Source organism: Nematostella vectensis, chromosome 6 (assembly GCF_932526225.1).
Source record: "Nematostella vectensis chromosome 6, jaNemVect1.1, whole genome shotgun sequence".
NCBI classification, from domain to species: domain Eukaryota; kingdom Metazoa; phylum Cnidaria; class Anthozoa; order Actiniaria; family Edwardsiidae; genus Nematostella; species Nematostella vectensis.
Genome location: NC_064039.1, coordinates 7,267,881 through 7,281,638, shown reverse-complemented (window position 1 = coordinate 7,281,638; position 13,758 = coordinate 7,267,881). Strand labels below are relative to the sequence as shown.

At 39.2% G+C, this 13,758-nt stretch overlaps 2 protein-coding genes across 2 annotated transcripts in view; one reads left to right on the top strand and one right to left on the bottom strand.

Moving 5' to 3' along the window:
- Positions 1–1,090: 1,090 nt before the first annotated feature.
- LOC5515011 lies at positions 1,091–6,997 on the bottom strand. The gene is made up of 6 exons (XM_032384610.2): positions 6,775–6,997; positions 3,774–3,941; positions 3,300–3,386; positions 2,821–2,928; positions 2,259–2,375; positions 1,091–1,482 (listed from the first exon to the last, which is right to left on the bottom strand). Exons 1-6 carry the CDS (start codon positions 6,821–6,823, stop codon positions 1,337–1,339), a joined length of 675 nt encoding a protein of 224 aa, XP_032240501.2. The 5' UTR covers positions 6,824–6,997; the 3' UTR covers positions 1,091–1,336.
- The window catches only part of LOC5515067 (mucin-3A), a 26,158-nt gene continuing 16,733 nt past the window's right edge, over positions 4,334–13,758 (top strand). The window contains exon 1 of the mRNA XM_048729007.1: positions 4,334–4,515. The gene's annotated coding sequence lies outside the window, so the exon portion shown is untranslated. The remainder of the gene's footprint in view (positions 4,516–13,758) is intronic.

Sequence of the window (13,758 nt, the reverse complement as noted above, 5' to 3'; positions counted from 1 at the left end):
GCAAAACTAAAACATGCGTCACGTGAGTCGATTCAGGTACTTTGTAATAGTGGACTAAGGGCGCTAAGAGGTCATGTGACTTTTTGGGTGACAAACTAGCTCGCGCTTAGGCATTAAGCGACAAAATCCAGCAACGAAAAGCAACTTATTCAGCGCTTACGAAAAAACCAAGAATTCTTTTTTTTTTCAGAGAGGGTGTAGTTTTATTTGAAGATTTCATTTTTTCGTCGTTCCTCTGGTGTGACAGGCTCAGTCATTTTTTTTGTTTTGTTTAATTTACAACCAAGAAAGGTCACGTGATTTTTTAGCGCAAGTCCGCTATTGGAGCACATTACCGAGGGTGATGATATACAGGAAAATAAGGTTACCGAGGGTGATGCGATATACAGGGAGTTTAGGTTACCGAGGGTGATGATATACAGGAAGTTTAGGTTACCGAGGGTGATGATATACAGGAAGTTTAGGTTAGGTTTAGGTTACCGAGGGTGATGAAATACAGGAAGATTAGGTTACCGAGGGTGGTGACATACAGGAAGTTTAGGTTACCGAAGTTGATGATATACAGGAAGTTTAGGTTACCGAGGGTGATTATATGCAGGAAGTTTGAGTTACCGAGGGTGATGGTATACAGGAAGATTGAGTTACCGAGGGTGATAATATACATAAATTTTAGGTTACCGAGGGTGATAGTATACAGGAAGATTGAGTTACCGAGGGTGATTATATGCAGGAAGTTTGAGTTACCGAGGGATGGGATGTTTATTTTTAATTTTTTAAACATCCCAAAGATAGCAAAAAAGGGCGGGAGACCTATTAATAGAAAGTTCAACCCTTAATTAGAGATTATAGGGCTTTTCTAGACTTCTTTATACTTTGTAACACTTATTTCATGATATTTTCAATACATAAATGATGATTATTTAGTGAATCTTTGGTTAACAACCTGCTGGAGACACACTAAGGCCTAGTTTAAACGCCGTACCCTAAGGGACAACAAACCTCTTAAAAGCCAAGCCCCTAAAAAGGGTTTATAACACCTTTTCTATAATCATCGTATGAATAGAGTAATCAAAAAGAGACAGAAGAGGCGTTAGGCTTCGTGAAAGCTTTATTTGTTCCTTTGCAAAGTTAAAAACTATTTACATTTGAGCCACTAATAAGAGACTATAAAAATACAAACACCGAAGCATATATCTTATATGTATATATTGTTTTTAAAGTCTTACAACAACATTGCCAATCTTTCAGGTCATCTATTCTTTTCTACTTTGTACAGGCCCGTAGCCAGGGGGAGGGGGCCTGATTGCAGCCAAAGAACTTCTTTTCGAAGGATGGATTACTTCTCATAGCTATAGTCGCAAATGCCGCATGTTTTTGCGCAGCGCTTCTGCATGAAGCTACGGATTCCCCACGAGCCTGAGTTACAGCCACCGCTCACGTCCTTGAACTGTCGGCACGAGTTAGGGTTCAAGTCAACACAAGCTGGGAAAACAGACAAAAAAGTTTTTTTAGTGACAAGTAAATCCGCTTTCATAAATGGCTGTCGTTATTCTAAACACATAGGCGGACCAGGATTAGAATCAGTCCCTCGTGATCCTTCAGGAAAATAAAATATAATTTGAAGTTGTGTCTTGACTGTTTTCTCAATAAAGCTAGTTACATTACTATATTAGCTTCCGTTTCTGCCCCACAATTCCCCTTAATTACAACACACGAGGCTAATATAGTAATGTAACTAGCTTTATTGAGAAAACAGTCAAGACACATTTTCAAATTATATTTTATTTTCCTGAAGGATCACGAGGGACTGATTCTAATCCTGGCCCGCCTGTGTTCTAAATGGTCTAAAAGAGCCCGTGCGAGAGCGCGGTAAGCCTGTGATAACATAAAACGTAAGGGACTGGTTCTTTTCCAAGATGACGGCAAGCAAAACGTTGTAACGAATTCTTAGTCCCATGCGTACTTATCACTGGTTTCTCGTGTTTATAAATAAAAATCTCGAGGAGGCATGGGATACGGGACAATTTATGACGTGAAACTCTTACCAGGCACAAGGAGCCTGGTCAAAGCGCCTGGGACTTAGCAGAGCTTGTTAACAATATTTTTACTACAGATTTTATCGATATATGATGTTTCATGAGACAAAACGCTCAAAAGTTTTGTTAATTTTAGTGTTTTGCTTTTTTGATTGGCCACTTTAGTTCTGGTTTTCATGACTATTAAATGTAGATTGGTCCACCTTAACAAAATCTACTCACGCAAGCAGCCACGCCCGTTTGGTCCAGTAGCAGGGACGCCATTCCAGCAGCAGCCATACGGCAGCTTATCAGCCATTGCTCTGCACTTCTCAAGAGGCGCAGCGGGAGCTTTGTTCGCTGAATAACAAAGGCATTTAAAGATTTTAGCTTGATTGGGCATCTTGGTGACAATATGTCGTTTTTTTCTCGAAGACTTTATGGAATTCAAAGCGAAATCAATCCATCATCCTTCATGAACGAAACGAGGCAGTGTTATTTCTAAAGCAATAATGGTTCAGGGATAATTCATTTTTAATGATAGGTGCTTTAATATCTTTCCATTTGTACACTACTACGAGATAGCGCAATTCTTATAGTTTGCATCTTGAGTTATCAGCTACACGTAGACTACACTATTTCATGGTCTGAATAAGGTTGAACGACTACCGACAACCGACAAAATATAGGAAAAGCTAACAAATTACGGACATTTTAACTGACTAGTGTCTTCAGACCCCCCCCTCCCCCAAGTCCCTGTTATTCGCTTTGTAAACAGAGTACGATATGACATTGTAATACTCACGACAATTTTTGCACGTCTTGGCGCACATTAGCTTGTGTTTATCCTGGCAATCGAGAATCTTCTCATTATCCGAACACCAGCTGACATATATATCAATGCAGAGTTTTGCTGCAAACAAAACCGCGTTGTGAAAATTGGGTGATTTAACTAAAGATCCATCAAATAACGCAAACGTTAAAAATATTATATGGTAAGATACACATTTAAAAGTGCTAGAATACAAGTGGCTCGAATAAAACTGGGACGACGCCGATTTGGGATCTCGAAACTGAAGTTCGAATACACCCCCCCCCCCCCCCCCCTTCCTGTAATCTTAAAAAGAAAGAGGGATGCTCATGAATTCAGTTTCCCTAAGGTTTAGAATTAAATATCAAATAGGGACGCTTTTAAGATATGGGGTTCTCTTCAATAGAGTATATACCAAAAATCAGTGCTTTAGTCGGTATAGGGAGGGGATTTTATTAATTAATCAGACTTACGTCCACAGTCAAACTTGTCTTCCCTAACCGCCTTCGTCTCCATGTCGGGACAACAGCCAAACGGGTACCTCTTTCTGTCGCTACACTCTGAAAATCATAACGCAGCATAAGGCCATGCAAACCTTCTTCCCCTAGTACTAGTGTTAGGATTCGACCGAGGCAGGGCAGTAGCAGGCCTCTAAATATCGGTGGTGGTGGTGGTGGGGGGGGGGGGGGTAGGGGGAGCACGAAAGAGACACTCAAAAAAATCATTTGTTAAATTACGGCCCTGCACGCTAAAAAGCTGATGTAAGTTTTAGGGTTCGAGTTTTAAGGTTCATGTTTGCTAGAAAGGGGCACTCTTGCGTTGTACATGAACCGTGAGGAATCGTGGAGTTTGGGGAGGCTTTTTTTGTGTGACGTGACGTCACAACTCTCATCCAAAAGAATCCCGATAAGAATGACTGTGCGTGTTACCGTCCGTTATATACTTACTGTGCAGTATAGCTCCCGGGGGTAAGCCTCGTTTTGATTCATCGTACGTGACGTCAGTTTCCGAGTGGCTCATAGCATCCATGAGTTCTTCCATTAAATTGTCGTCATTCTCTGGCTGTTCTCCTATCCAATAGTCTCTGGGTCTGGGTCTGTGGGTCTGAGGAAATGCTTAAAGCGCAAAGGTTGATTTAGGAACGAATCGTTTGATATCGGCGTATTTTTAATGAGGGGGGATTAAATGTGAAAACGATGAAATGGGGGGAACTTCAAAGAATGTTGGGGGATGAAGCCTCCTCCCCCCCTCCCCCTCGCGTCGACTGGCTTTTTAAAGTACTTCCGTTAAAAAAAAAGTCTGTGACATTCGCGGTTTTCCGGTGTTTTTGCTTGTTTCGTAGGCATGAGGGTGTCATTAACACAACCGGCGCGTGAAGCAGACTTAAGTCTCTCATAATTTACACCATCCACCCAAACGCCTTGCCGTTTGCCTTCCCCATAACTATCGAATTATCTTCGCTATCCGTTCCTTCTAACACCATCACTGTAATAATTTGTGGGTTGCCTGAGGCAAGTATGCTAGTCCCCAGGTCGCTCGATCAACATGGCGGATCTTTATAACAGTGCAAGAGAGCATGCTCTCTTGATCAGTGTTAAACAAGCGAGAGAAGCTAACAGTTTGTATGGGTTCTAAAGTAAAATTAGCTTGAAAACATCATATTTTAACATTGCTGTATGCAGGGATTTGGTAAGTAAGTTCTTATATATATTTTATGACGTGTTTTAGTACATGTTTTTTTCTTGCTTCACGCGCGCCGTTTGCGTAAATGTGCTATATGTAGGAGAGTTTTTCTTCTTAGATGCCTTTTATACTTTATACTTTTATATTATCCCCTTCAAGTTGAACAAAATTTGAAGTTTATAAAAAAAATCCCCTTTCACATTTTGGAATACTTCAAAGCCTGGTTCTAGAGATGCTTAACAAAGCCGTAGCAGGCCATCTAAGAAAATATTTGGTGGTGGGGGGGGGGGGGGGCACAGCCACGCCCCTGCTGTTAATTTTCTTATATTTTTTTTTAAATTGGGGTGGGCGCATGCCCTCATTACCCCACCCCCTGCGAAGGCCTTGTTTAATATCGGGCGGATCTAGCTTTCTGCTAAGAAGGGGGTTTGACCTAATGGCAATATGGGGAAAGAAAATATTTTCCTTACAAGATTTTCTAGCTCCCACAGGCTCTCATCGATAACGACATTTGAATAAGTGCAGTATTTAAATTTGTTTGGCATTTTTTTGGCATATAACAATATCCCTGGGCAGCCAAAGAGGGGGGTTTAAACCCCCTAAGCCCTCCCCCTAGATCCGCTACTGAAAATAATGATAATTTTATAACAGTCTTGATTTCTTGCCCCATTAAACTATGGAACCCATCTCAATTTAAAGATTAATGCAACGATGTAATATTTCTGTCCCTTCTCATTTTATATATTGAGGTTTTACTATGTCAAGAGAAAACATCACTACAACTCGAACAATCATTTGAAGAGTGATTTGGTGTTTAATGTAGAATAACAAAGCTATCAAGTTTTATTTTTATACCTCAGATCTTACATATAGAAAGAAACATAAAATATATTTATTTGCTTGCAATTGGAAATGGATTGAAAATTGTAATTTTAGATTTCAGTGCTGGCTGCACATTTACTTGAAATTGGAAACTTGAAATGGCATTAAGAATAGAAAAAAAATCAGAAAAAAATGTTCCTTTCTGATTTTTATTCTTGGATGAAGAAGAAAACAATAAAAAATAATCATATGAATGACTAATTCCCATGAGACATTAATTTTGAATTCCTTGCAGTATCAAAACAACAAATTTGGCTATAACATTAAAAAAAATAAAGCGATAAATGAGATACTTTGTCAGTTCTTATCAATAAAAGCACACCCTCTTTTATCCAAATGCCAAAAGATCCCAATCTTCCTTACAATTTTGGCACACAATATCTTTCATCTATTGATAATGGGGGCAATGCATGTCATGTCCTGCTTATGCTTTTTTCTTTTCTCTCAATATTTTAATGTTACAAGGGTGTCTAGTAGAATAAGATGAAGAATGTGCTTCGATTGTAAATCCCCTTGCAAATCTTAAAAGCAAACGCTCACACTGTGTGGCTCAACTGCGTTAACCATTCCCCGAAACATTCAAGTAAACTCTTTCCACACTAAAAACACCAAAATTGTTAAATCTATTCACCTTTGATTGTAAAGTGGTACGATCTATAACTTCCCTATTTAAAAGCCCTGCAAAATGTATCGAGCACGTTTTTGACAAAAAATATGATCACATGTAGACCTCTAAAAATCTAAAGCCCTGAAGGCACGACGGTATGATTTAGGAGCGTAGGAAACAAATGAAGAATTCCAATCGTGTAAGAAATAAATGTTTTCTTAATTGATTTTATCTGCTGCTATTATTCAATTGAAATATTTTTCGCACGGAATAAGACATTCCCCAGTCTCGACACGAAGCCACACCGAGAATAGTAATGGCGGTATTTCCACCCCTGAGTGCGCCTTACTCGTGAGTCACAAGTACCAGATGATGTCATCGCCGGTAGCGATTCCGTCAGTGGTCAAATCACAGGCTATAGGATGATTTGACTCCGAAGTGAAGTCTAATTTCGTGGGGGTCGTGTTACTCATTTACCAGGTGGCGGCGGCGGTGAATACAGCGCGTCGTTTGAAAGGTCGCAAGCGCACAGGGACAGAGCTCGCTGTTGGAGCGAAACCAAGGCAAATACATCCAAACAAAGGCACATACGTGCCTTTTTCAACACAAACAAGACATTAGACTTCATTTCGGAGTCAAATCATCCTAAATCCCGTGGTCACAGGATATTGACGTGTTTTCATGCTAGGGGCGTTCTTTCATATCCTCGCTGTGATAAGTAAGAGTAAAAAGTGTTCGGTGTGCTAAGTTCAATCAGGTTAATGAATTGTAATTACCTTGGGCATGGATGAAACACAGTCCAAGAAGAAACAGTAAACTCTTCATCTTCGGCTTGTTCTGTCTTGAGACTTGACTCGGGGGATTCTGCAGTCGATATGATGCGATCCCCTCCTGTGTGAACAGTATTTATACCGTCCGCTTAGACCGCGCCTTAACCGACCCCGAAACGCGATACGTTCCAATGCCTCTTAAATTCAAAATTGCCGCGTGGGATTCATAGCTCACTCCTCGGAAGGACGCTAACTCCCAGACTAGACGCTCCTCCCACGAATCCACAAATACAGCACTCATTGTGCAGATATTTTAGGATCGCGTGCTTGTCAAAAGTTCATGACTCGTAGAAGTTTGATATCTAGTCATCTCAACTAACGGTATTTAGTGATTCAAACTATAACGAATTTTTCCTTAGTGTGGTACCACTTTGCCTTTCAAATTCCTTACATTTCTGGATCGACTAACGCTTGTAACGGTCTATTGATCGTTTCAAAGACTTTTTAATGATTTATGAATGACTAATTTCCAATGCTATCCTATATAGTACGATCATGCTATAATTAATGATGACTACTCCGTGCCGCCTGACTAGATGAGCTAGCTAGTGTTTTTCTGCATGACTTTTATTACTGTATGTAGGATCTTGACCGCTACTCCAATTATAGATAGCATATTCGCCTTTTTGACACCGTTTCCATGTTGCGCTGAATTATATTACTGTAGACTGACCCTAGGGTTAATTTTCCGCGTTCTGTGTAACTTTTCATAAATCCGTGTGTCCATGTACTGCATGTATTGCGCGAAGTGTAAGAGGCCAAGGGCGCCGCTCTTTTCAGGTACCGTCCCAAATGCAAATGAGCAAAGAACAATCAAATTGCATGCATATGTATTTGGAACGGTACACGGAAAGAACGGCGTCTAAACTAGGTCTTACTATTGCTGACATTGCGTGGGTCTCTTCAAGTTTAGTATCTACTCTATTTGTAAGATATAAGCAGATTCCAATAAAATAACAGATCAAATTTAGTGGGAAAAAATGAAAAACATTTTATTTAGAAATTGGCAAGCAGACGTTTATTGCAACAAAAGCATGGTGTGATTTTTTATTTTTTGTTCGTTGGTGACCTATGCATGGACGGCCCTTGAGAGACCAATGTAAACATGTTTGTTTCTTGATGACAACGGCAGTTACGGTAGCAGTACTGTATACTGAACTGGGGAACTTAGTGACAAAAACGTGATGTCGATGCTTGGGGGAACTAGTGCTTAAACATGCAATCCAATCTAACCCTAGAAACGACCCGAGAATTAATAGAATTTTAAGAGTATTGTACTTGTTTGTTTTTCAACGCCGAATCGAATGAAAAACGATAAGAGGATTAGGATTATAACTGCCTGTAAGTGTTTTTTGCCTCAGGCAGGCACGCCAAACAATTGTGCACCGACGCGCGGGATCGCGATGACTTCCAACGATTCGATGTTAATTTAATTGCATAATTGGTGGGTAGATATGTTACTTTGAGTGGAATTGTTCTAAAACAAGTCTTTAGCCCCAAGGTGTTACCCAGATTTTCCTTATAGCAATAGCCCGGTCCAGATGTTTTTGTTGTTGTTGTTGTTGTTTTACTACCCTCCCATGTTGCAATTCGGCATTCAAGAGGTGTTCTTCTCTTTTACGCACGACCGCCATAATAACGCTTGCATTTGCCCTTGCTTTGACCTTTTTCAAGTGTGTTAGTGCACAAAGCCGTAGATTGCATGAGTTAAGTTTTATACCCGGAAGGCTTTTAGGATCATAGGCCTGTTGGCCATTCATTAACTATTTAAAAAAACTTTGCTAAACACGAAACATAAGCATTGGCAATACTTGCCTATTTTTACTAAAGATACGTTCTCTCTATCTGTGCAAACATTTTTAAAATCAAAACTAGAATAGCCATACCATAGCAAACGTAGTGTTTCCCTCACAAACGGTTGACGAGTATTCAAATGTCCCATTGTAATTAAACCGTGCGTTGATCTGTTAGAGATCATTACTGATTAATTAAATTCCCGATGAAATTTCAATCTTCTCTGCTTTCACCAAAAATCAATGCGGACAAGCCTTCTTATCTTTTAATTGAGTTTTACACGAATACGTCTTTTCTATGATGTACCAACACCCAACATCGACATCCAGGTCTACAAACCACACTGTGATGATCTATTTTGAATGAGTTATTTACCTCCTTTTTTAGCACGCGATATGACCCTCAACAATTTAATGAGATGACCTTTATAACGGTATAACCACATAAGACGTATAGACAATATATTTGTGGTTCTACGTCATGAGCGATCCGTACCGCAATATCCTCTTGTTCTATTTTTGCTCTGGTTTGCGCGCGATTGTGGCGTGTTATCTAACCAAACTGTTTTTCATAACTTTCTTTTCCTTAGCAAAGGTTGGCATCCTAACCATCTCCCGTTCCCGCCACAGTCGCCGGAGGAAGCGTAAATTGTGAATTCTTGCGTATTCACGCCTTCGGGACGATTATTTTCTTCTCCCCATTCTCCTAATCGCCTATTTTTCAGACGCGTACGAAAGTATGGTCATAAAAATGTTTTGTGAATTTTTCGATTGCTTTTTTGCGTCACCGTTACGCGAAAAATATTCTTCACTGGCACTTCGCACGCCAAAAGGTTATCGCTGGTTTTACTGTCACCGAAAATAGCTGAAAGCAGTTTCCATATTCCTTTTCACAATCTTTACAAATGTCAACTGTCATTTCAATAGGCCATTCCAGCTATAAGTTTGCGCCCGAATTACCATAGAAACCTACCTCAACTACCAGAATGCAGCGAGCGCATTTTTTTAAAAATAAAAGCACCAAAGGAAGCGTGGTAGTTGAGTAGGTTACCATGGTGAGTGCGCGCGCATGCTTACAGCTGGAATGGCCTATTGGATTATGAGATTATTATCTGTATATTTTAAATTATTTTAACAATTATAAGTGCTAAACATTGCATATCTCATCATCCATCCTCCGTTTCTTGGACGTCGATCATAGAGAGAGGAAGGGAGGGAGGTAGTTGCCGTCGGCTGGCCGTGAGCTATTTCCCTGCCTACTTCCAGATTTCACCGCATCTTTCTGTTTATTGGTTCCTCGCGGTGTAACTTCCTTTGTAAGAAAATGAACGAAGGCTGTCCTTATTTTTAGATAAGATTTAAAATACGATTTAAAATAAGATTTAAAATAAGATTTTGAAATAACAATGAATTTTACGATTTTTTTTTCTTGTTCCATTAAGGTTTATGGGTAGGATTTTGGTAAATCACATATATTATTCGCACACCTCATAATTTGTCTAATCCGTCTGATATGCTTATAGAATTAGTCCAGAGGTCAATGGCTATGGGGAATGTGTCTTTACTGGAGAGACAATGGGGCACGCTTACAATGATGGTTATAGCGCTATTGACCTCAGAACTCAGGAAGATTACCGTGTGTGGTATGCGGTAGCTTTAGGCGATTCACCAGAACTTCTACCCGATGCGCTGCGCCGTTTTTTTTTTAACATGACCATGGCTGACATTCCCTGCTAGCAGAGGTAAGGAATGGTTGAAGAGTCTGTTCGACAGAGGAAAACAAAACATTTGAAAATTTTGTTTCCGGGCAAGCCTCATTCATTACCAGTTCGTGTATTTGGGGGGTGGCGTGGGGTGAACACTCTTCTTTACGAGAAATCCATAGTCCTTGAGCCCTCGCCGGGCGGTTTATCTTTTTTTCCGGACACTGGACAATATCGACAAATCTCTGTCCCCCAAATATACCACGTGATCGTTTTCGATCAATTAGCCTGGGGGAAAAATTCATCTTAGGCATATGCAAAAATACGATAGTTTTCGTTTCAAAATTCGTCAAGCAAGTTTAATCAAGGAAGCAAGTGTCATAAAAATATTGTAGTGTGATTTATAGAATAATTGAAGAATTTTCATTAGTTTCTAATGTCTCTTACCACGATGACTCACAGTTTCACACAGTTTATTTTGCCAATATTTTTTATAGAATTACATTTATAAATTGAGTAGGCAAAAAAGTCCAGAGAAGGCATAAACTTATAAAATAGGACTCCCTTCTAACATATACAATACATATTACTTAACTAGATTACATGACTGTCAGGAAAAATTAAGATAAAAAAACAATAGATGTCTTTTGATTATGCAAGGGCTGGAGGAACAGAGTTCACCAGGCCCTATTGTGATAAAACCACAAAATCGCTACTAGATATATTTAGGCAATGCCTAAAGCGGATCCCAACATATCACTTATTGTTCGTATCTATAAAGTACAGCCATTGACAGATAAGCAAGAGCAGTTATTTATACATATTGTGAAACTACCACAACTGTGATTTGGGAAAATGCCAAATTGCAAAATTTACATCGAGTAAAATTTAACAACAACAAAATAGTTAATAATATACATGCACAAATTCTTCGATTCTGGTTGGCTTAGAGCAGTGCAGTGCAGATGTTATTCAATGCAAAAATTTGTAAACAAATTGCAATTACATATTTACACATCAATTAATCAATGACATTAGAAAATCGAGCGCGTTGGCTAAAGAAACGTTTGCCGTAAAATCAATGTCAAATAATTTAACCCTTTCATTACTATTATGCCCTGAGACGCCCGTAATATATAGGCCCAAGTAGGTCCAAAACGTCAGAAATACAGACCAAAAATCACCAGACCCGGATACTCATGGATTCATCCAAGGCATAGACGACCTTCAAAAGCGCATCCAAGCAATGTAATAGAATTGACTCTATTGTCAAAATATTAACCTTGATTTCTGACCAATTCGTAAACAAATGCTTAAACTCAGAAACATTTCTTACCAAAAAAATTCCGAACTACAAATAGAGACAAGCAGACACAGATCAAGTCACAAATAGATATCTTTATTGCGCTCCGTCAGGTCCCATTTTACAGCCATCAGCCACAATAATCAATGCTAAAACCTCCATTAGAAGCGAGTCACCATCTTTAGGCTATATTGCATGCCTGCACTGCATGATGGGAGTCTTGGAAACACCTTGACAGAAAGGCGGGCAAACTCCTCCCCCACAATCATAACAGGTTTTTTATATTTCTATTTTCTTTTTGGCCCAAAGCCAAACAAAACATTTCCAGGTCCAAGGAACCCAGAATAAGCCTGAAAACAATTTTTGAATAAGGTTGGGTAGCAAAGATGTTCCACATTGAAGAGTATGAGGCCATCCACTAAAAAATTCCTTTCTCACTCCGTGAAGCCCAAAAAAGGAATTATCCCAGGTGAATTCTCAGCGTGCAAACATCCATAAGTACATCATTAATTATGCCCAAATAGACTTCATGATGTCCTAAGGCAATTTCCATAGATGTGAAAAAGCTGTAATTTTTAAGCAAATTACAAGCAAAACTGTTGTAAGCAACAGGCTGTAGCAGTGCATTGTTGATAGAAAAGGCACCGCAGTGCATTGTTGGAAACTTCAAGGCATACCGTCTTGGGCCAGCGGTTTGGTTTTGGACTTGAAATATGGGGGGGATGTTTCTGTTTTCAGTCTGTTTTTCTTACAATTTTGCTCAAAAGTACCCAGGAGTGAAAGGGATAATGTGATATTAATTCATTTTTCTCACATGATACAGGTTGATTTAATCCAAAAAAAAAATAGGAAGTATAGGAAACAGAACAGGCAAATTCTGTCGTACGAGTTGTTTGTTTTGACAATCTCTACAGCAAACAGAACGAGCAAAAGTTTTCTGCCGATAAAACATTTGTATTTACCTTAAAAACACTTCTCCACGCCAGATTTAGGCGAGTCCATATTTGTTAACCTATGCTACTTCATCGACATGTCCTTCTAAAGTTAATAACTTAAGTCTTACGGTTTCCCATTCAACAATTCCAATTCGTAATTCTGTAAGTTATCAGATGCCAGGGTTTCTTAGATGCTTTCGCCTTTTCGCAAAATCTTTAAGTGGACGATGTAAAAACAATTTTTTTTCTCTATTTACACTCTTCGTTTATATGGGAAGCTTTTTAACACATTGACTCCTGTTTTTTTTTTTTTAGCTGAATTTACAAAAAAAAAACAGACCGAAAACAGATACCTCCCCCCCCCCCCTAGTCAAGCACAGCTGCACCTAGTGAGTGGTATCCTAGCTTTCCAACAGTGCTTTGCGGTCCCATTTTTAATCCCTCGTCGCTGTGCTAATGCGAGCACAAATAAGAAAATACAGCAATGAGAATATCGGGAAAGGACATCATGAAGTCTATTGGGGCAAGATTAAGGTCTCGGTAACGGAAACGACGTGTCCGCGGAAACAAAAAATATTTGCGCGCAATTTTTACTGCATGTACAAACTATATATCAAATAAAAGATAAAAGATTGAATTATCTCCTGCAAGTTTTATTTTTGCGATTGCTAATTCAAAAGTAACTCAAAAGTACGGAGATTACTGTAGAGCGTTATGTACCTTCGCGTTATTGCGCATGCACTTGCACGTAAATGCATCTCAATGACAGATAAATGATCTACCAAAGTGTGTGAGGACTTTTTTTATTTGACAATGTCAACAAAATATCACGAATCAAAGCTGGAACTCTCATTTCTGGCGAAATTTGAATAGAAACAGTGCTATAAAAGCGATCTTTAGTCGAAAATCGAAAATTCCTCACACACTTCGAAAATTTGAAGGCGATATCTTAAAACCCGTCGCGAGGTTACGCCCGACAAGCTCGAGTTCTCGCCTCAAAATAATATGCTAGAAAAGTCGAAGATTTGGCGTTAATTCACGGTCAACAGGTCACGGAAAACAGCAAAGGCCCATTTTAAGCCGTCTTAGAATGCGATTTTACTTGAAAAATTTTTTTTGCAAAAATAAAGTTTACAAATATTAATACAGGTTTTACAAAAACCGCAAAAACAAACAGTGGTGTCAAATTTACCCAA